General features: G+C 45.0%; 2 protein-coding genes across 2 annotated transcripts in view; both read left to right on the forward strand.

Annotated features, from left to right (window-relative positions):
- CA5B (carbonic anhydrase VB, mitochondrial) overlaps window positions 1-11,422 on the forward strand; it is a 41,521-nt gene extending 30,099 nt beyond the window's left edge. Inside the window, exons 3-7 of the mRNA XM_006892422.1 lie at window positions 3,567-3,685; window positions 5,769-5,864; window positions 7,390-7,452; window positions 8,273-8,428; window positions 11,243-11,422. Coding sequence (XP_006892484.1) covers window positions 3,567-3,685; window positions 5,769-5,864; window positions 7,390-7,452; window positions 8,273-8,428; window positions 11,243-11,422 — 614 coding nt within the window. The remainder of the gene's footprint in view (window positions 1-3,566; window positions 3,686-5,768; window positions 5,865-7,389; window positions 7,453-8,272; window positions 8,429-11,242) is intronic.
- A 5,041-nt stretch (window positions 11,423-16,463) lies between these two features.
- Window positions 16,464-23,185, forward strand: part of ZRSR2 (zinc finger (CCCH type), RNA-binding motif and serine/arginine rich 2) — a 28,188-nt gene continuing 21,466 nt past the window's right edge. The window contains exons 1-4 of the mRNA XM_006892423.1: window positions 16,464-16,504; window positions 16,831-16,910; window positions 19,234-19,321; window positions 22,497-22,605. Of these exons, the coding sequence (XP_006892485.1) occupies window positions 16,464-16,504; window positions 16,831-16,910; window positions 19,234-19,321; window positions 22,497-22,605 (318 nt within the window). The remainder of the gene's footprint in view (window positions 16,505-16,830; window positions 16,911-19,233; window positions 19,322-22,496; window positions 22,606-23,185) is intronic.

A 23,185-nucleotide genomic window follows, 5' to 3' on the forward strand; every position in this document is an offset into this window, starting at 1 on the left:
TCTCCTTTCTCTTTACCACATCTCAGTTACTGCCTGCTATCTCCTGCTTCTTCTCACCTGCTGTTTCTCTGTGCTGTTGCCAATTAATCAGTAGCAATGCAAGCAGAAGAGCAAGTGAATGAACATAAAAAAGAAAGAAGAAAAAGAATACATTCTAGAAATGCAGAAAGCCAAGTGTAGTCTAGACATGTTCTAGAAAAGTAAGGATCTAGCAGCCATCAGTGATGTTTTACATTCCAAAATAGGGTTGCAAAAGAAAATAAAGAAGTACTAGGGAAAAGGTCTGTAGGAAAATAGAACTAGAGATGGTGTTTGACTAAAACCAAACATATCCAAGCTTTGAGGATGCGGCTAACACAGTGCTTTGAGGAAAATTTATAGTTGAAAATGCCTAAATTAGAAAAGAGGAAAGATCTCAGCTTCACCATCTAGGTTTCCACAATTAAGAAGAGACAAACCGAAAGCAAGCAGAAAGGACAAAATTGAGCAGAAATCAAAGAACTCCAAAGTTAGTTCTTTGAAAGTGATAAAAATTGACAGACCTTGAACTAGGTGGACAAAGAACAAACAAGAAAGAAGACTGAAAATTACTAAATTTAGGAACAAAAGAGGGACCATCAGGACTGCCTTTACAGAGTTAAAAGGATTATCAGAGAAGGTATGTGATCCTCTCCTACCATTGCCCTTTACTGTTTAACAACCTTAATAGAGCACCAGTCTTGATTTAGCACGCGAATGTGGAAACCGAACCCCAACCCATTAACCCTGGAGTCAGTTTCGACTCATAGCAACCCTAAAGAACAGCCACTTTCATCAGTGGGGACTCTCCGTGCCTGCATGCTCTTGATCCCCACATCCAGTAGTGTATCTCCTGTTTCTCCTTTCCACTGTGGACAGTTAGAGGAGTTGAGTGCCCAGCACATGTAAGCACTGGATGGTTTTCCCACCCAGCAGATGTGTGTCTGGGCCTTTAAACTCTTCGATCCCAAAGATCACAAATACAGATGTACCTACAGGGTCTCAAGTGAGACTAGGAGGGTCTAGGGAGTCCCATACTGGAATCCAGGAAGAACTGCAAAGGGTGGCCACTTCTCCCACCCAACTGGTGGTCACCCAGGGAGAATGTGCACCCAGGGTGGTCAGATTAGCACCTTACCCTTTTCAAGTCAGTTAGGACACTAGATTTTTAAGTGAGGTTGTCCAGCTTGAAATGTAAGCAACTGATAACCCATTTTTTAATTGATATGCATATAATTATTCATATACATGTATTTCATTCCTATACATAGTGGAGTTGGGTGTGTTTGTGTTTCATACTTTCCCTTCACTGACATATTTCATACAATCATTCCCATACATTGGTTTTTGTAAAATTAATCACCAATTGGGCTATTCCCACCATTACCCCATCTTTTCAGGTCGCCATCAATCTTTCCCATTTCCTTTACCCCCTTCCCTTCCCTCACCAAATTATGTGACCCTGATTTTCCCCCTACCTATCCTAAGCTCTCTGCATCTAACCCTTCCCCCCTTCGACTCCCATGCATGTTTTACTAGTTAGTCTTCCATATCTACAATAATGGTCTTGTGCAGTATTTGTCCTTATGAGATTGTGCTAGTTCACTTAGTATAACACCCTCCTATCTCTCCCAAGTTAGATATTAATTTACAAAATCATTGCTACTGCGTGTTGTGTAGTATTCTGTCATGTGAATGTACCATAATTTCTCAATCCACTTGATTGTGGTTGGACATCTGGGCTGTTTCTATGTTCTTGCAATAGTGAACACACGGCTTTGAACATTGGTGTACAAGTCTCTGTTTGTGCCTCCAGTTTCATTCTCTTGGGGTATATTCCAAGTAGTGGGATAGCTGGGCCATATGGAATTTGTATGTTCAGCTTTCTGAGAAAACGCCAAACTGCCTTCCAGAGTGGTTTTACCATTTTACAATCCCACCAACAGTATAAGAGTTTCTATCTCACCACATCCTCTCCAGCATTTATTACTTGCTGCCCTGCTAAACTTTGCCACTGCTCCTGGGGTGAGATGGTATCTCACTGTGGTTTTGATTTGTGTCTCTCTCATTGCCAGTGCTTTTGAGCATTTCTTTATGTGTCTGTTGGTCATCCAAATGTCTTAATCTGTGAAAAGTCTTTCCATGTCTTTTGTCCATTTTGTTATTGTGCTAGCAGTCTTTTTCTTGTGGAGGCCATGCAGGATTCTGTAAACTTCGGTTTTCAGACCCTTGTCAGTGAGGGTATTGCCAAATATTTGTTAGCAGTCTGTAGTTTCTGATGACCAATTTTGTTAATGCCATGTGCGTCAGCGCTGTGTGGGTAGATCAGAATACCCGCTGTAGACCAACTCTGCCCCCCCCTTGCCCTGTCCCACCCATCAATTGATGACTTCCCCTCCCAGCCTGGCCATAAAGATACCTAGTGAGGCTGTCCCCTATCCTCTTCCCTGATTGGGGCACTTGGGACCTGGACTTCAATTTGTTTCAACAGATTAAATAGAGCATTTGCTAAAATCAAGCTTCCGGCAAAATAAGTTTGTGAAAGATGGCGTTTTTTCCATGTTGGCACATTTTAGTACAGTCCTGTCAGTGTGGTGATAGGGTGTTTTCTGCACCTCCCCTTCCCCCAAAGGGAAGTGGTCATCAATTTCTTCAGTCACCTCTCACAGACTCTCTTCTTCTTTCTCTTACCACCCCCTTTTCTTTAAAGAGGAAATGATAAAGCACGCAGCAGTGCCTGGGTGATCTAACTGGTGGATTTGATCCCTGGCCCCACTGTGCTCGATCAGCTGTGTGCACACCATTGTCCCAACAATGCTCTTCACACGCAGGTCATTAAGATGTTCAGGTGAATGATGTGTGTGTGCTCCATATGCACACATGATCAGGGCATGAGGAGAAGGGGGACATGAAGAGTGAACACACACCGAAAAAGCAGGCAAAATCAGCTCAGTTCGAAGCTTAAGAAATGGTTACTTGAAAACCGTGGCTTCTCTGAATCTTTTGCCTGTCGTGTGTTGATTTCACCAGTCCCGAAAGAATGGAGCATAACAGGAAAGATGTTTCTTTATCATCCACCACAGCACGAGCTGGTGTTGAAGTGTCAAACAACTTCCACTGCCCGTGCTAAACAGAGAGGCATCATTTCTTACTTGCAGATTCCCTCTTCCATTTCCCTTCATGGGAAAGAAACAGGATTATCTCTAAAGGTGACCAAGTGACGTATCTGTATGTCAAAGAGAAAGATTATTTCCTGTCCCCCTTATTTCCATCTGTAAGTGTTCCTTTGGCTGCATGTGCCCAGAGGAATGTCTGTTTTCTCACATACACTTGAATGTAGAATGTTGGAATGCACCAGGCCCTGCCCTAGCAGGTACATGCCACTTGGGGTGAGGGTGAATGCGTGGCATCATTGTGTGCATTTTAACCACATGGAAATCTAGTTGATGGACACTCGCCGATGAGTGAGCGCGCCAGTGAAAGATAGATGCAGCCTATCCTTGCACCCACCTGAGTGATGTGCCCTGTTCCCGTGTCCTTCCTTTCAGTGATCAAAGGAGGACCCCTGGAACACAACTACCGGTTGAAGCAGTTCCATTTTCACTGGGGGGCCATCGACACCTGGGGCTCTGAGCACACTGTGGACAGCAAATGCTACCCAGCAGAGGTATGTCACACACTCAGGATGAAGACACTTTTAGAGGCGTGGGGTGGTTCCCCAGCTTGTTGGCGTCAGAAATTACTTCTCAGTAAGAACCTGGCAAGTCCTCTAAGGGCTCAGGGGCATACTTTTTTAAAAAAAATTATTATTGTGGTGAAAATATACACAAAAAAGCATGCACCAATTCCTCAGTTTCATTGACCCCGATTTCATTCTTTGAGTTGTGCCCCTCCGGTTGTTGTGGTTGTGTGGCATTGATTTTGATTTCGAGTGCCCCTGTAGGATATAGTAGAGCAGAGCTGCCCCACAGTGTTTACTAAGCTATAATCTGTAGGGGGGGGGTGGCTCTCTGGTGGTCCCACAGGCTGAGCTGTGGAGGTTCAAATCCACCAACTCCTCAAAAGAGAGAGTGCAGCTTCTCCCACGCGATTTATGGCCCAAAGATTCAGTGGCAGGTCAGCAGTGAGTAGGTTCCAACTTGATGCCAATGAGTTTACCTTAATGGGGATGGACCCCTGGTGGCATAGCGGTTAAGTGTTGGGTGACTAAGCCAAAGGCTGGTGGTTACAATCTACCAGCCACTTCACAGTAGAAAGATATGACAATAAACGTGTACGACCTCAGGACGCTTGTGAGGCAGCCCCCTCTGTCCTACAGGGTCATGGTGTGTTGTAACGAATCAGAGTGCTAACTAAAAGGTCCACAGTTCGAATCACCAGCCACTGTGCAGGAGAAAGATGGACATTCTCCTCCTGTGAAGACTTACAGCTTCAAGAGTCCAGTGGAGGTTGGCTGGGAGCCAGCACTGACTGAAGGCGAGTGGATTCGGTGGGTTATAGGAGCCCTGGTGGAGCGACAGTTAACTGCTAGACTGTTAGGTCAGCTGTTCACACCTATGAGTGGCTCTGTGGGAGGAAGATGTGACAGCTTGTTTCTGTGATGATCTTTACAGAAACAGGTTACCAGGATTTTCTTCTGTGCAGCAGCTGATGGGTTCCTGCTGCAAACTTATCAGGCACTTGGCAGCCAAGCACTTTACTTACCACTGTGCCACCAGGGCTCCCCACAGCCAGTTCGGATCTGTGAAAATGTCGCCTTCTCCTCATGGTGAGCAATGTGGCTGAATTGAAGACCTGGAAATGGAACTCTAGCCGAATTCTGAGCGAGGCTCTAGTTCAAGCGGAAAATCAGAGCCTGGGCAACAGCACAGAGCCTCAGAGTCAGACAGATCTGAGCGGGAGACAAGATCAAGGCACAGAAGTAGATACAGAGAAAGGTCACATTTCAAAAACATTGCTGGCATCAAAGGCCAGTGAAGTTGGAGTTGGGGTCCTCATCTAGAGAGCAGGGGGCAGAGTTAGCAGTGACCTTGACATTTCTCACTGGGGAGGCTGTAAAGAAAGTTCACTGGTGCTGAATGAGAAAGTGTGTGTGTGTGTGTGTGTGTGTGTACACACGCGTGTGTGCGCACATCCCACTGACTCAAATCCAACTGGCGCAGGAGGAGATTGCCCCTCTTTCTCCAGTAGAGCATCTGGTGGATTCATACCACGCACCTTCAGGGTTTGCAGCACAGCTTCTTGCCACTAGGCCACCAGAATTCCCCTCTGAGGAATCATTTTAAGATAAATATAAAGACTGCATAAGGCATAGAATATCTCCTTAGAACTCAATTTCTCATTTAGTTTGAAATGTCATATGAAATAGCAAAAGATACACTTTCTAAATGGTTTTCTCTCAAAGAAGAAGTTTATCTCCATCTCCTGTCTGATTTTCTTAAGAGACTGTTTCTCTCAATCTTCAGTGTTTTGAAGCAGGTGGATTTGGGATACTGGGACTTTGCACAGATTTGGATGCAAATGGACCGATGTTGGCCTGCCACTGGCATGGAACTTGCTTTGCTGTAGAAATGGTCTTCTCATTTTCTCCCCAAATAAGTCCCTCGATGTCAGTGTAATAGTATTTCTTGACATTCCTATTTCCTTCTGCAGCCGACTGTCACCTGCTTTGGGCAATGACTTTGATGTGGATGCGTGTTTAAATAGTGACAGGCCGTCGTCTATTTAACCCTGCTTGTATGTTGTTTCAGCTGCACTTGGTGCACTGGAATGCAGTGAAATTTGAAAACTTCGAGGATGCGGCACTGGAGGAGAATGGTTTGGCGGTGATAGGAGTCTTTTTAAAGGTAAAGCAAAACCTGACAACCTGAAAGAATGTATTCTAAAGTGAAAAGATAGAGCGCCATTATTTACATTAAGGTGATGAGGATCAATCCACTGCTCAAAATAAGCAGTGGGGAAATGATTCGATTGTTACAAATGTGTCCTCAGCGGCATCAAGCCACGCTCTCCAACAGACCACTCATGAGCATGTGGCCACCGCGCACTTGCAATGAGGTCAGTGCCTCTGTGGAGCTGAAATTGCAATTTGAATGATTTGCATTTCACTTAAGACCTCGAAGTCAATGCAGTTACTGGAAAGCTTTAAAGGATGTTTGGATCAACTTGGGTACATAAGTGTATACTTGTAGCTGTAAGTTTTTTGAAAACTCAATAGAGATTAGTGGGGTGGCATCCACTTCCTAAACCACATGCCTCTGGAAAGTCTGTGAACTTTGATAAATGTTATAGAAAGGCTTCAGACCTTTTATTCATCAGGTCGCTGTGAGTCGTACTCAACTTGGAGGCAGTCAGCAACAACAACAAGAGGTACAGATTAACTTATTTCAGATGAACAGTTTACATCCAGACTAAGATGTGATGTACACACCAGATTTTGAAGACTTGTTATGTATGTTGCTGTATGCCTTTGGGTTGGAACCAACCCATAGCTCACCTTCCAGCAGATTTTCAGAGGCAGTAAAATCACACAAGAGGAAAAGTGGCCATACAACTCCCATACAGCAGCTGGTTGATTCAAACCACGTACCTTTGGGATTGCAACATACCTTCTTACACAGAAAACAAAATAAGGGCAACTGTGGAAAATGGTTATGAAAAGAACACATCTTTATTATTATTGTTGTTGTTATGTGCCGTCGAGTCGCTTGTGACTCATAGTGACCCTGTGTACAACAGCCCTAAACTCTGCTCTGTCCTGTGCCAGTCACACTGTCTCCGACACTCCCATCCCGATTATCCCAGTCACTGAATCAATCCACCTTATACAGGGTCTTCCCCTCTTGCGTCATCCCTCCACCCTCCCAAGCATGATGTCCCTCTCCAAGGACCTGTCCCTCCTTACAACATGTCCAAAGTATGTCAGACGAAGCCTCAGATTACCTTTATTAAAATTTTATATTGGTTTTCTCACAAAGTTGGTAGACATTGTGTTTCACGCTAGTCTTCTTTGATACTGTGTTTCATACAATCATTCCCGTGCTCTACGTTTTATAAAACCATTTGCAAGCTGATAGAGTCACTGCACAGTACAGCCAGCCTTCCTGCTTCCTTCCGCCTTGCTCTCAAAGCTGCAGCCTCCAGCAGCCCTGTGGCTGCATACCTGTGTGCTCAGAGGGGACAGTGAGTGGCAGTGGGCACAGAGCACCTGAGCCTGCCTGTCTAGAGGTACCTTCTGCCACACGGGAGTGGGCTTTCTCTGTGTGTGTGGTGTGCAGCCACCAGGTACTTCATTTCCATTCATATTCCAGTAGCAGTCTCTACTGTGCAACGTCAACCATGTTTAATACTTTCTCATTGATGGTTCTTTAGCTGGGCAGACATCACAAAGAGCTGCAGAAATTGGTGGAGACACTGCCGTCAATTAAGCACAAGGTAATTTGGGGGTTCCTAAATCACTTGAAATTTATTTTATGTTTCAGTCTCAAAGTGGAGACGTTAACAAGGCTCCGTGAATCAGGGAATGTAATTGAATTAAGTGTAATTAAGTCGAGTATAATTAGATTGAAATGTTAGAAGACGACTTGCCTCCAAGAAGGCTGGTGTTCAGAGAGACGCTAGCCCTTGGATACTTTTCAGAGGTGACTGTTGGGAGTGGCGGGGGGTGGGGTGCCTGTTGGTGACCCTGAACCTTCTGCTCTGAAGCAGACGAGTGGTGAGGACGCAGGCCTAGGGATGCAGCCATCTCCTGTCTGCTCCCTCCACCAGCCCCTGCTAAGGCCAGGTGCAAACAGTCCTCCTTCTGTAGCTATCCCCCCTGCCCCCCAGCAAGGGATGTGTGAAACTTACAGAAATCTAACCTGTCTGGCTTTACACAGGAGTTTAGGGGAGCACCAGATTGAACCCCACAGGCCGGGCTCCCTGTGGATGTTCTTTCTGTCTTGGCCCCCCACTGACCTCCATTTGAGTCCAGGATACTGGCTTCTCATTTGCATTTCATTCTGACCTCAACAATTCCTGGGAGCGGTCCCTCTGCACGCTCACTTAGAAACAAGGGAGAAGTGATTGTAGCTGTGGCCCGCTGAGGCTGCAGAGACACCAGAGGGTGGCAATGTGCAGGCGTGGGCATGGCTCTGTGCTCAGCCTGGGCTTCTGGGCTCCTGAGCGTCACGTCCACTGGCTGTTGCTCAGACACTTAATGAGAGTCATTCCCCAGGAGCTTGCACCCCCAAACACTGCCTCATCTCTTGGTCAGGACACCCTGGCGGAATTTGGGTCATTTGACCCCTCCTGCCTGATGCCTGCCTGTCCGGATTACTGGACCTACTCCGGTTCTCTGACCACCCCTCCGCTCTCGGAATCTGTCACCTGGATCATCAAGAAGCAGCCAATAGAGGTGGACCATGGCCAGGTAAGCACGTGCCACCACTTGGGCAGAAGCAAGTTCAAGTGCACCTGCACCAAACTGGGCTGGGCTTGGAGTCTGGCTGTCATTTTTAACAGCTTGTTCACCTGTCTCAGAGTAGATCATAGACCAATGTCTCTGAAGAATATAAACTCGAACTCATTTCTGTCGAGTTGTACTCTGTGTACAGTGACTCTCCATTGGGTTTCTGGGCCTGCGGATCTCAATGAGAGGAGACTGCCCATTTTTCCTCCATTAGAGTAGCTGGCAGATATATATGTGTATATATATACCTTCAAGTCAGAACCGACCCATAGCTGACTAGCTGACCCTCCAGCGGGTTTTCAGAGGCTGTTAATTGCACAGGAGGAGATTGGCCATCCTTCTCCCACGGAGCAGCTAATGGCCTTGAACCACGTGCCTTTGGGTTTACAGTGCAGCTGCTTGCCACCAGGCCACCAGAGCTGACAGATAGATCGATAGATAGATAGGTAATCTCTCTATCTCTGTGGTGTGGTGATGCCAACCCACCAAAGAATCCACCAACTGCTCTGGGGATAAAGATGACCAGTCTCCTCCTATGTGATTTCCAACCTCTAAAAACCCACTGGAGGGTGAGTTATGAGTTGTTGCTGTTGATACTGAAAAGGGACACTCATTGGCCTAATAGACAAGGGGTTGTGCTCCTAACCCCAAAGGTGGCACCTCTCTGGCAGTCCAAATCCACCAGTGGCTTCGAGGAAGAAAGATGGACAGTGTCCTCTCGTGTGACTTACAGCCTCCTGAAAACCCACTGGAGTCCAGTTCAGCTATGAATTGGTTCTAGCTGGTTTGTGATGAGAGAGAGAGAGACACAGACACAGACAGACAGACATGCTGAAATATCATTGGTTCTGCTATCAAATTAACAGAGACACCCCCACCCCAATTTGTTGGTCTCCACTGCTGGTAGATGCGTGGAGAAAGGCCATTTCACACCTTGCAGGTGGGAGTTGAATTGGTCCCATTAGCATGGCAATCTAAGCGAAGAGTCCATAATGTTTGGCAAGCAATTTATTCTGCAGATGAACTCAACATCTGAAGAATCAGGCATATACATAAGCATTCCTTATAAACAACCTAACCACCACTCAGTAGGTAAGTGGCTACATCAGTCATGGTAGAGCCACACAATGGAATCCTAATGGTTCTTTAATAAGCATTGGCATGCAGTTGTTCATAGGGTCGTGGTGAGTCCTGCTTGACTCATAGACGGCACCCCACAACAGCAGCAGCAGACATTGAGAAGCTCTTCTCCCAGACCGCACAGAGACCATGTGGAGGTGAGGGTGAGGTCTGAGAGGTAGCAGTTCAGAGAAGCAGGGGTTTCTGACGTGGAGATGGCTTCCTTCACTAATTCCAGTGACATTTTTGAAATGAATATTCCTGAAGCGTCTCCTCCAGGTAAAGGACTCATCTAAGTACTGAGAACAGCTGAATGAAGCAAACATAAAGTCCCCACCCTCAGGGAACTTGCCCTGTCATGGGAAAGGTACACATTGCAAGGAAAGAAAAGGCCAGTAGTTGTAGCTTGAGTTGAAGACAAGAAGAGAATCTCTTGGGTCAGATGCTAAGGGGGTGGGAACTGTTTTCCATAGGACTGAATGGTCTGAGAAGGTGGGAGAGCTTCAGTCCAGGGTTGAGCGGTGGGGAAAGGGAGGATCTTAGGGGAGCACAGAGATGCATTGGGGGAGTGCCACTGGGGTGAGTTGAGGCAGGAAGAGGCAGAAGGAAAATGGAAGAGTTTGACGCCAGCACCACATTTGCACATACAGGCGTTCTGGACTGGAGTCCTTTCCAGGTTGAGACTGCAAACCATGGGTGGATGGATGTCTTTGCTCCACACACATTCTCACATGCTTCCTGCCATGCCCTAGGCCCTCCTTTCTGTTGATACAGCCAACCTGGTGGTGCAGAGGAAATGCTGTGAGCAGGTTGTCCAGCCAGGTGGCAGCTGAGAGAGGGAAGGCTGTGGACGTACATCAGAGCGCGGTGCAGGAGACCCAGGCTGCTCCTCTTGTACTGAACCACACTGTCCTGTCCAAGTGCCACTTGAACTGCATGTGGCCTTTTAAGTTTAAGCATAAATAAATGAAAATGGAAAAAAAAAAAACCAAAACGAGAAATCCCATCCCTCAGTCAAACTTGCCAAATTCTTCATGCCCGGAGCTGGATGTGGGCCGGGCAGAGGTTCCACAAACACCCCCTCCAACGCCGGCCATCCCACGGCTCCTGCGGACGTCTCCGTGCGTGGCCTTCCCCACAGCACCCCATGCAGCGGGCAGTCAGTAATAAAACAATGTCTCAGAGAGGCACTCAGGAGAGTCACTGTACACATCCACCCTTTCCTTTATTATTCCAAATCAGCAAATCATCAAGTCGACACCGACCATGTGTGTGTCCGAGTAGACAAGTGCTTTCCATAGAGGCTTCAGTGACTGCTTTTTCAGAAGTAGATTGCCAGGCCTTTCTTCTGAGGTGCTTCTGGCTAGCTGAAAACCTCCAACCTATTGGCTAGAACCCCAGTCTTCAGACCACCCCAGGCCCCCACTAGACTCCCCACAACCTGCTGCTACACCAGCACATGGCAGGCCTTTTTAGTCCCATCCCAATGGTAAAGGCATTTGTGCCAAGAAGTAAGTTTTCTTTCCATATCCAGTTTTAGTCTAATTCTTTAGGGTTTTGGTCTTTTTTTTAATTAAAAAAAAAAAAAAGAGTCTAACTTCTTTGTTGAGTAAAGCTCTTTTCCTCCTGAGATTCATTTATGTCTCCTGTTTCTAGCTGGAGCAGTTTCGGACCCTGCTTTTCACCTCTGAGGGCGAGAAAGAGAAGAGAATGGTAGACAACTTCCGCCCTCTCCAGCCTCTGATGAACCGCACAGTCCGCTCGTCCTTCCGTCACGATTACGTGTTGAACACACACGCCACCTCCAAGCCACAGGCCAGCCAGGCCGCCTCCTAAGTATTCGATCTTAATGTGTGTTAACTCTTTAAAATCACTAGCTAGACTCTTAAACGGCTGCACTTTCATGCTAATTGATGATAATCACAGATGCCCATTTCTTGTTGGTACAGCGCCCCCACCCCCCAAGACTATGCACAAAGCTCTTTGCCAGCAGGTTCTTCCTGTCATCAGTAGTGAGGTTTAGTGTTGAAATACCAGCCACACACACAAGATGCTCTTCACACAGCAGCCAGTTGCTGCTTGGGATTCTGTTGTACATCTCGACTTTCCAGAGCTACTACTACTAGCATGTTATTGGTTCTCTAGAGATACAGGGAGGGATGGCAATCACAGTGCGCAGTGGCTGTGTGGCACTTACTCGGCCGACTGCAGGCCTGTCCCAAACAGCTGCCAGCGCAGGCAGACCCCATCAACCCTGCTCCCAGGGAGAATTTATTTCTGAGTGGCCACTTGTCCTCCTGTATAAGGGCTTCTCAGTCAGCATGTTGTTCCTGCTCCTTCACTGTCAGCACTAACTCATTATCAACTTACAATGGTAGAAAAGGCATTTTTGTAAGCAGAAGTAAATAAGGATCTTTGCCCATCTCCCCAAATCCCTGTGCCTCTCTGAAGAGCAGATCATTTCACCCAAAGGCTTGTTCCTGGAGAAGGCATCTGCAGAACCTTTGAGAGACATGCTTAATGTACCTAGAACTTGGAAGTTTTTCACGGACTTTGGTACAAATGGCAGGCATGCTTTTCACTCAAGTAGTGTGCAGTGTATGTTATTATGCTGCATTATTTATACACTGTTACATAGACTATGATAAGGTTAATCCTTCCCACAATGGCACAGCTGTGTGACTTCCCTTGAAAGCTGTCTGAACTTCCTCTAGTCGTTAGCTGATGTTGTTTGCAAGACAGGTTAGAGAATCAACTTCAAGCTCCCAATTTATACAGGAGTTTGGAAGATTTTTGTGACAGTAATAAGGAGAGAAATGTACCAGATAAGCTAAAATCGAGAACCCTCCTCATATTCTGAAGAATCCATGCCACAGTTGCCTTAGTCTGTAAATATCTTGGAATATTTCCAGCTGCCTTGAAGCCTGTATGTTTATTCAGACTCAATATGGCATCAGAAGCAATTTTTAAAAAAATTAATATATGAGTTTAGGGCTATCTCTTCATCAGGGTCCTTAACGAAGGTATAAGGTGCTGCTGGGTCAGCCCCTAATTCATGGTGACTCCATGCTGCCTTTAAAAGGAAAAACACAAAATGAAAGGGGAAAAAAAACTCAACACAAAATAAAAGGAAAAACACATTTCCCAGGACACTCAACCTTCCCACCAACATTCTGGCGCCGGATGTTTCTAATTGGAGTGAATACTGATTACAGAAGCCCTTATTTCTCCTTTTTCTGGAGTGGTACAAAGGATGTTGTGTTTGCAGCGTGCTATTGGGGTGGACTGCATGTCCTTGTTTGCCACTTCTGATAGGCTGATGTGTTTTGCTCCACTGTGATTACATTGCTCTCTTTTACTCTCAGACATGCCTTCTTGTGCACAAGATTTTAATGTAGGTACCTTTCCAAAGTTTTGAATAGCAATGGTATCTCTCTGGAGACTAAGGTGCGTTTGATACAGGCCATGGTGTTTGCAATCACTTGTTATGCATCAGAGAGTTGGACAATGACCAAGGAGGATAGAAGGAGAATTGATGCCTTTGAGCTATGGTGCTGGAGAAGAGTATTGAGAATACCATGGACTGCTAGGAAAACAAACAGATTCATCCTGGAGAGGGTCAAACCAGATGGCTCCTTGGAGGCAAGGATTCTGAGGCTCCGTCTGACATACTCTGGACATGTTGTGAGGAGAGACCGGTCCTTGGAGAAGGACACCATACTTGGGAAGGTGGAGGGACAGCACAGGAGGGGAAGACCCTCTATGAGGTGGATTGATTCAGTGACTGGGTTAATCGGGAGGGGTGTATTAGAGGCAATGCGATTGGCAAAGGATAGAGCAGAGTTTAGGGCTGTTGTACATAGGGTCGATATGAGTCGCAAGTGACTTGACGGCACATAACAACAACCTTCCTTATGAAGGTTATGGAAACTGCCTTGGAAATATGGTTTAGTCACAGTGCCTTAGCCATAGGCCACCCCAAAGGGCACGCAAATTCTTTAGTTCCTGATACACCTTAGCAAGAAACTTTCATGTTTCTAAGGTGCTTTGAGAAGTGTTTACATGTGCTGCCTTAGACATGCAGAGGCTCATGGTCAGCTAAAAAGGCTACAGAAAGAACTGGTGTGTTAAAATCGCTGCTCCTCTTCCTTGAGTAATACTAGACCGAGAAAACATTCTTTATAATACTAACATTTGGCCAAATAGCTTTCCCTTGCTAATTTCTGAAGCAATGTGTTCTTTAATTGGCTGAAATTGAGTCAGTTCTGACTCATGGGAACCAAATCCTATAAACTATAGCTGTTTTCTAGTTTGTAAGTTTTGTAGAAATGTATCACAGGACACCCCCCCCCTCCCGCCAAAATAAAGTACCTTTGGGTGGGTGGGTTCAAACTGCCAGCAAACCTTGGAAGAGAGTTGTTATGTATTGTCTAATTGGAACTAATTCATAACTGACCCTCCAGCAGGTTTTCAGAGGCAGTTAATTGCATAGAAGATTGCCCCACGAAGCAGCCGGTGCAGCCAAATTGTGCCTTTAAGTTAGTAGTTGAGTGCAAACTCTTCACACCACCCACACCCAGGCACCTTTGGAGTATATGCCTCTAAAATTACAGAGACATCTTGAAGTTTGTAAAGCTGAGAGTGACTGGAAAGCTGAGATGAGATGTACAGGTACTCCCTGCTTTATCAGTCCAGTGAGGACAGATTGTACTTTCCCACTGTGTATCTTAGCATTGGTAGTCTGCACTATGTACACTGTTGTATTGTATAATTTGCTGATGTTAATATTCTCCTATGTTCCTAAGATTGAATTTCTAAAGATGTTAACAATAAAAGGCAATAATGAAAACTTTGGGGGGGAGAAATCTTTGCCTTACATCAAAACTGGCTTACAGTGGGGAGTCACTGGAGCAGAACCCTGCCATAACTCTATGGACCAGTAGACTGTGCTTTCTTTCCTTACACTGCCATTTCTAGAAGTAAAAGTGTTTTAACTTTTCCTCCTGGATAATCAGCTGGTTTCTACTGACAGTGTCAAGGTAAGCATTTCATGGTCGTAGAGGCAGCTTGAAATATGCATACTTGAAAACAAGCAGATACTACCTTTCAAGATACACATTATGTTGCATATTAAAAGTAACCTTTCTCCTCACTCAGATGTCAAAGAATGTATCTTAGCAATAAAACTTTACAATAGATATTGAAACAAAATTATGACAGTTGCCAGTTTAGAAGGGGCTTGCCCTTAGAGTACTTTTGTAAAAAAATTAACAAAGCAGTTTAAGTTCATTCATAATCATTGTGAATGAACCATTGTGTACTTGAAACTGAACATGGTCACACCAAACCTTAACTTAAAAGTTTTTCTTTTCTTTTTTTTTTTTTAAGTTTTTAATGAAAGTTTATCAAGAACTTGCATTTCCATCCATTCATTGTTGCACATTTTCCTCCCTTTACCCCCCCTCCCAGTTTGCTTTATTCTTTGGAAAAAGAAGTTCTTTCATGGTTATACAGTTGTTCCCTCCTCCCCCCAAGTCCAGTTTACTGTGCAGCTCTTATTCTGGACTCTTGTCATGCCAAAAATAACTAATCACATATTCCTTTTATACAGTTCTCTCCCTCGTCTGTTTCAATGCAGTGTACATTATTTATCCCCTCTTTTCTTAAGTTTCCCCCAACCCTCATGTCAGTCCTGTTCAATAACAGTGACATTATGCAGTATTTGTCTTTTTGTGACTGAGGTATTTCACTCAGCATAATGTCCTCCAGGGTCACCCATTTCATGAGTTCTTTGTTTTTCTCCTTAAAAGCTTTCAATGGGTACCGATTACCTACAGTGTATAATTAAAGCTTTTCAGAATAGCATACAAGGAGTTTAATTTTAAAGCCCCATCACCACTGTATTTCCTAATGTGCACAAACTGCACTTTAAATGCCGTTGTCAAAAATTATTGTTCATTCTCCCCCCCCCCACACACACACACTAGTAAATACACTGTTTCCCCTCAGTTACTTTCGTTTGTACTGATCGACCTGCAACTCCATGGCCACTTCTATCCAAAAAACTCAGTCACCAAAAAGCTCGCAGCGAATGCCCAGGTGGAATGTTAACTTCGTCTTTCCATGGAGTTTATTAAATAAATCCTCTATAAACTAGTCCTCTTCTGCCTCTAGCTGTAAATGCTTAGGAGGCAGAGGTAACACTTTCCAGCGTCCCTATTTTATAGAGAGCTCGGGTGCCACAATTCACAGCGAGTTGTGGTCCGAATTCAGGGGGTTCAGATCCACCAGGAGATCCGCAAGAAAAAGAAGGGTAATAAACTTACCGCGCTATTTTTAGCCTCAGACAACCCGCTGGAGGGTCCAATATGAGTGCCTTAGTCCTTCACATGCTTCAGTTCCAGAGACTCTAGGTCCACGCGTGGGAAAGGTAGGGGTGGGGCCTGGAGCATCGTCTGCGCGCTGATAGGAAGAGCCGCGAAGGAGGCGTGGCCTAGAGCCCTCAGAGGAGTTGTGTATAAAACGGGCTACTCGTGTGGGAAAGGGCTTCGCAAAGGGCTGGGTAAAGGGGGAGAGCTGTCTTGTCAACCTGTCGTGGCGTTGGAAGACTGTAACAAACCACCAGAAGCGCTGAACAGATGATGACTCCCAGGATGGATTCACGGTACCAGAGGCCTCTGCGCGACGGTAACATGTGCGCGGACTAGAAGTCACGGCCACGGCGGAAAGCCTCACCCCGTCGCCCCCCTCCTCCCCCCCCCGGACTCCCGCGCCTTTGGCCTGTCCTGGCTCATTGACTCTGGTTGCGCGCGCAGACTTAGCCTTATTCCCTGCCTTTTCCGGCTCTCCTCTTCGGGGGCGGAGCGCTCTCTGTAAGATGGCGTCTCCGGAGAAGATGCTTCTCCCCGAGAGACAGAGGTGAGCCGTGTTTGGGGGAGGATAGATCGGGCGCGGGCGGGGCCGGGCCGGGGCAGAGCGGAAGCGAGCGGAGAGGAAGGGTCTGCGCGGGCTGGAGGGGATGCTGCGCGCCCCGCCGCTGCGGCTTGAGCCCGCGCCCCAAACTGTCAAAAGGGTCCTGGTACTGCGGAGGGGAACAGGCGGCGGGATGGAGGAGACCTCTCCTTGGAAGGGGGCAGGAGAAGGGGATGGGCGCTGCGCGCCCTGGAATCAACGCTGGGCGAGCAGTGTTTCCCTTCCCTTACCCGAGTCCGCGGTCTCTGATGGGTGCCTGTGTCCCTTTGCAGCCACCGAAAGTACCGAGCTGCCCTGAAGAAGGAGAAACGGAAGAAGCGCCGGCAGGAGCTCGCTCGATTGAGAGACTCGGGTAACGGACCCTGCACCTCGTTTTCTATGTGTGCTTGCGACTCCCCCCTGCCCCCGGCCACCCCGTCGCTCCTGCATGTCACCCCAGTGTAAGAGGAACCTAGTACCCGCAGAACAATGAGCCCAAAGGCGACCTCCACACTTTAGTTCTCTGGGACTCACGTAGGGAACTCGCTTCATAGTCTAGAATGGACAGGATGGGGGGGTCCGCGCGTGCGCGCTGGCCGCGAAGGGTTCTGAAGTGTCAGCATCCGGGTGTGCGCGGGGGACCCTGGCCTCTGCACGCTCCTGGGCTCGCCACCAAAAGTTGCCACGCTCCCCCCAAAATGGCTCTCCAAAGGGAGCCAATTTTGCCTCCATCTTGTACCTCAGAAAAAGCCCTTGAAGTTACAAGGCCGTGAAAAAGCCCTCCTTTGACCAGGAAACCCTAAGAAGCCACACTTCCCGCTCAGTTCCCAGTCTTCGTGCTGCCAGGACCTCAGTGACAAAGTTGGTGATAGCATGGCTTCCTTGGAGTTTGAGGGGCTCTGTTTTCATGGCCTGGCTACTTAACCCCCTCTCCCCCTCCTTTTGTAAATTCTTTCTTCTCCCCCCCCCCCCGCAATTTCCTTTTTCTTCTGGGAATTTCTTACCTTGTTCAGCATGACGCCTTTGGGCATCCAGCAGGACGTGGTGGCGCTTGGCCATCACAGGGCACGCAGGACTTCACAGAGCTGGGATCCCTGGGCTGCACAAACCTAAGTTGCGGTTGCCATTGTTGTTGCCCACCTCACTCTTTCACTGGCACTGCATTTGGAATGGCAGGAGCCCGGTGCTGGCCAGCATGCAGCCCTTGTTAGCATCTGTTAGTTGAGAACTGGTTTTCTAGACATTAATGACATAGGAAACGCAGCGAAGGGTCTAGTGGATCGTGCCCTTTAGTGCACTTTTCTTCCTTTAGCGACCTCACTTTGTGCGTTTGACTTGTTTTAAAAACATCTCCTTAGGGAGCTCTGGTGGCCTAGTGGGAAGAAGTTGCCCAAAGGCACACAATTTGAATCCCCCAGCTGCTCCGCTGGAGAAGGAGGGGCAATTTCCTCCTGTGCCAGTCGGATCTAATCAGAAGGTACACACACACAAAATTGTTAAAATAGCATAACTAGAGTCCAGAATGAAGGTTGCATAGTGTAATGTACTGGGGGGGGGGCATTTTATACCAATCAAAGAATGTTTCTTTTACTTTTCAAAGAGAGGAGCAGACTGGGCGGGGAGGGGAGGGCAGGAAGAAAAGTGCAACAATGAATGAATGGAAATCCAAAATTTCTGTAAACGTTCATTAAAAGTAATTAAAAAATTAATTATATAAGAAATTAATAAAATAAAATTTAAAAAAAATTTTAAAACCCCCAAACTTCTCCTTCCCCTCAACCTTTTAAATTTTATTATAACTACTAACATGATGTCTGTGGCTGGTTTTGGGGTTTTTTGGTTTGTTTGTTTGTTTGATTGGTTGGTTTTTTTTTTTCTTTTGCCTTTGTAGGCTATATCTAGAGTGGTCATTTCCTGTGGCGGTTTATTCAGTTGAAAGATAAGGCTTCATGGTCTCTTCCCGATTACATAGCTAATGGCAGACACAGGCCTAGGCATTTGTCTCTGCATTCGAGCTCTTAGTTCTGCCCATCTCCATCTTTGCTTCATGGTGGTTCATGATTCTGTGGACTAGGGAACACTGTTGCTCACTCACTGTAGGGCCTTTAGATGGGCAAACGTTCCTCAGAAGGCTGGGGTGGAGAGATCTTAAGGATGAGTTACCAAATGACTGGTAGTGTTTTCTAAATACTGTGATGCTGTTACACTGTGAGTGAGGCCTAGTGTGGTCATTCAGTTCATCAGATCATTTATTTCTAGAGGTTCGTTTTCCTCTCGGTAACTGTAGGGTGATGTTTTTAGATGACAGTAAATATCCACCTGCCAGTGAGCTTTTGTCTAGTGTTTTCAACGTCTGTCTACCTTCATTTTTGTAATAAGGGCTTGTAAAAATGATAATTTTCTGATTTTTATCAAAGTATTTTGGTTGCCAGTCTTCCGTAAAGAAGCATGTTCCTACCTTTTTTTTTTTTTTAATGCTGTTGTGGAGTCATTTCTTTTTTATTTTGCATGTTATCTACTGTTGTTCTTTGGTTGTTCCAAATCTGACCAGTTGGAGTCTTTATTATCAGAAAGCTTTAAAAGTAGGCTCATATCATTTCATAAATATCGAAGATTCTGTATATTTCTTTTCTTGAGTTATTAACCTAGGATTTGTAGTGTGTAGATAATATAATAAAACATTTCATTTCTGCCAGGACTCTCACAGGCAGAAGAGCAGGAGGAGGAAGATGCTTTTCTTGAAGAATGCCAACTGGAAGAAGAGAGGCTGTTGGAGACAGAGAGGTTTGCGTTGATTTCGGCCCTTAAAGTGAACACGGTTATTTAGAATATGATATGCCTTTATTAGTACAGGTGTTCTCAGTAAAACTCTGTATAGCAGTTAAACCCGTGAACCCATTTGAGGTGGAAACCTGTCAGAAAAGGAAAACAAGTTTGTTTTTGTTGGTTTTTTATGAAGTGTAATTTTATTCAGAAGGAAAAACCTAGGCCTAAGATGATTAGCTCTGATCCAATGCTCTTCTGGTTTTTCTTTCCTGAACTTTTTTTGGGGGGGGGGTGGTTATTTATTTATTTATTTTAGATTACAGTAATCAAACACAGAAATATTTGAAAAAAAAATGGAACACCACCAATTTGCATATAATCCTTGTGCAGGGCCATGCCAATCTTCTCTATATCGTTCCAATTTTAGTATATGTGCTGCCAAAGTGAGCACAAAATAGGTATTTTCTACTAATAGAAAATGGCAAAAGTGCCACGCTTGTGAGAGAGACACAGAAAACGAGGCAGCCCTGTCAAGTTCCAGCTCTCACAGTTTTACTGGACAAAGTAAACCTTGCATAGAATCTTCATGTCACTGGCTGCATAAGCTAACACTGAGTATTTTAATTCATGAATGTTGTTGCAAAAACATTCAAGCACAGAAATTAAAAGGGCTTAAATAAACACAGTACTCCAAAGGGAGCTCTGGTGGCCTAGTGGCAAGAAGCTGAGCTGTAATCCTGAAGGCACACAGTTCAAAGCCACCAGCTGCTCTGAAGTAGAAGGATGAGCAGTCTTCTCCTGCATGATTAACTGCCTCTGAAAACCCACCAGAGGGTCAGCTATGGGTCTAGTTCCAACTAGATGGTACACAACACCAACAACTCCAAAGATTGTTACTGTTAAGTAAGAGTCAAAGGAAGTGTCCAAATACTGTATGTGTATTTTTAAAATGGGTTAAATTGTAGCCATGCTTTTCTATATTTTAATTTTTTCAGAGTCTACTATATCTACCTGTGTATATATAGAGATATCAATATCAATGCAGAGATAGATTTTAATTGTTTTAATGGCAACATAGTATCAGCTATGAACTTTGCCTACCCTTTATTCATAATTTGCAGTTCACCAACTGATGTACATTAAGGCTTTAATGTTTTGTTACTACTATATAAAAGTTTCAAAGGAGCAGTCATGCTTGTATATGCTTGCAAATTGTTCGGTGGTCCCTGGTATATTTAGTATTCTTCATCAGAACCACAATTCAAAGGCAGTGATTCTTAGGTTGAAAATGTTGTTTAAATAGTATGGTATATAAAATATGCATGTTGCTAGGAGACATTACTGGCTAACCCATGGACTGCCAAGAGAACAAACAGGTATGTCTTGGAGAAGGTGCAGCCAGAGTGCTCCTTGGACGCAAGGATAATAATAAAGTTTCCTCTCACATACTTCATCATGCTTGGAGAGGTGGAGAGTCAGCAAAAGAGAAGAATACCCTCAACCAGTTGTATTGACATAATGACCACAATAATAGGCTCAAATATGTCACAGGTTGTAAGGTTGGCACAGGATAGAACAAAGTTCAGAACTGCTGTTCGTAGGGTCTCTATGGGTTATACTCAACTTGATGGCACCCAACAACAACAACATTCATTGGGCTATATCATTACCAAAAAAGTTTGACATATTAATTAGGAAAATGTAAAGCAGGGACATGAGGTGAGCACATACTTGTGGAAAGAGTACTGATGGACTTATTTGACACAGGGTTACCACAAACTTTCAGTTTGGGAGAAAAACCCCTTTTGTATGCCTGTGTTTTAAAGCAGATGTATGAAAGAATTCAAGTTACTAAATGTTAAAGTTTCAAATGTTTTACTTTTTGGTGACCTTACTATATATACCATTTTGGCTTGGTTTACATACTGTTGGTATGGTCCTCAAAGCATTCATAATTCAAGCCTGTCTCTACCTTGTGTCAGGTACCTGAATACAATGTATGCAATAAGCCAACTTCTACCATGTGTAAAAACTGCATTCCTGAAGTCTGGTTGGCAATGAAATATGTTTTCCCATTGTTGTTGTTGTGTATCATCAAGTCTGAACCGACTTCTCCTGACCTTCCAGTTCGTTTTCAGAGGCAGTCATTACTCAAGTAGTGATTGCCCGTCTTTTTCCTGTGGAGCAGCTGGTGAATTTCATCTACATGCTTTTGAGATGGCAGCACAGCTTCTAACCACAGAGCTGCTGTTGTTGTATGCCTTCGAGTAGGAGCCGACTGACAGCTAACCCTCCAGTGGGTTTTCAGAGGAAGTAATCTCATGGGAGGAGATAGCTCATCCTTCTCCCATGGAACAACTAGCAGATTTGAACCTTGTGCCTTTGAGATTGCATTGCATCTTCTTATCTCTTGGCCACCAGAGCTTGCTAGACATCACTATTATTATAACTTCTTGTCATCTTTTCTCAAAGCCTATAATATTATTTCTTTTCAAAGAGATAATCACAGTGTAGCTTTCCCTTCTTTCAACAGCTCAGGTGTTTGGGGACAAACTCTTCACCTGCCTGCCCACCAGTTGCTGCTGAGTCCACTCTGAGTCATGGTCACTGGATGACGTTGACGTTTTCTGTGGCTAATTTTGTGGAAAAAGATCAGGCCTTTCTTGCAAGGCACCTCTGGTGGACTTAAACCTCCAACCTTTAGACCAGCAGCTAAGTGCATTACCCAGGAATTCTAGGGTAGATCCCAAGGCTCTAGCCATACAGAGTAGCCCTCTAAAAGTTTTTGGCAGAGAATGCCAAGTTTTCATAATGCTACAATCACAGAATCACCACTTGTAATATGCACAGAATTGAATTGATGTCAGAAGCTAAGTGTTGGTTTGAGGCTTGGTACACATTTTATTGGCCCCCAGATGTTACTGTGATGGTTGTGTCACCTTTTTTATGTGAAAGATGGCCCAGACATACACACAAAGTATAGATGTAGTCACTTCACACTCTTGCCCTCGAGGGAGACGATTGCTAAAATGTAGTGCTTGTCTAAGATTTCCTCTTTATTCTAACCTCACATTTTATGGAAAGCATCTTCTAAGACATTTTTATCATTCTTAAGACATGATTTTGTTATAATTGTATTTGTAGACTAATCCTAATTTATTTTGATGAATTGACTACATCGTCATGTTGCTAGGAAAAAGTTGCATGAGGAGTGGTTACAGAGAGAGCAAAAGGCACAAGAGGAGTTCCGAATAAAGAAAGAGAAGGAAGAGGCAGCCAGGAAGCGGCAGGAAGAGCTAGAGGTGAGGTGCTAATCAAGGGAATTAGTCAACTCATTAGTTAATCATAGTGACCTCATTGAAATTCAGGATGACTTTTCTCTTGTTGACAGTTGCATATCTTTTCAACAATGAATGAATATTTTTTTGTTTGGGAAAAAAAGCAAACTTGAGGGGGTAGGGAGGAAAATGTGCAACAATTAATGAATGGAAGCCCAGGTTTTCTGTAAACTTTTGTTAAAATCACAATTTAAAAAAATTCTTTAAAAAAATAAGAGTTGCACGTCTCGCCCAGCAACAAAATAACAACCCTGCTCAAAAGTGTACAAAGACCCCAAGTCCAAGTCAACATAACAGCAACTAATAACAGATGTAATTCTAATGATATAGCAATACTGATTCGTCACTTGTAACAAACATGTGCAGAGTCTAAATATCGGAGAAGCAGTGGCCTGCGCGGACAGAGTTTCTCATTCGCCAACTCTGCACTTTCTGCATAGTTTTTACGAAAATACAAACCTGCTCAAAAATACTGTCCACTCTAAGACTGGGCAAAGGCCTTGAATAGACAGTTCACCAAAGAAGGTGTAATGTGCACATTACA

This window comes from Elephantulus edwardii, unplaced genomic scaffold, assembly GCF_000299155.1.
Source record: "Elephantulus edwardii isolate Elephantulus edwardi_28Jun2011 unplaced genomic scaffold, EleEdw1.0 scaffold00115, whole genome shotgun sequence".
Taxonomy (NCBI): domain Eukaryota; kingdom Metazoa; phylum Chordata; class Mammalia; order Macroscelidea; family Macroscelididae; genus Elephantulus; species Elephantulus edwardii.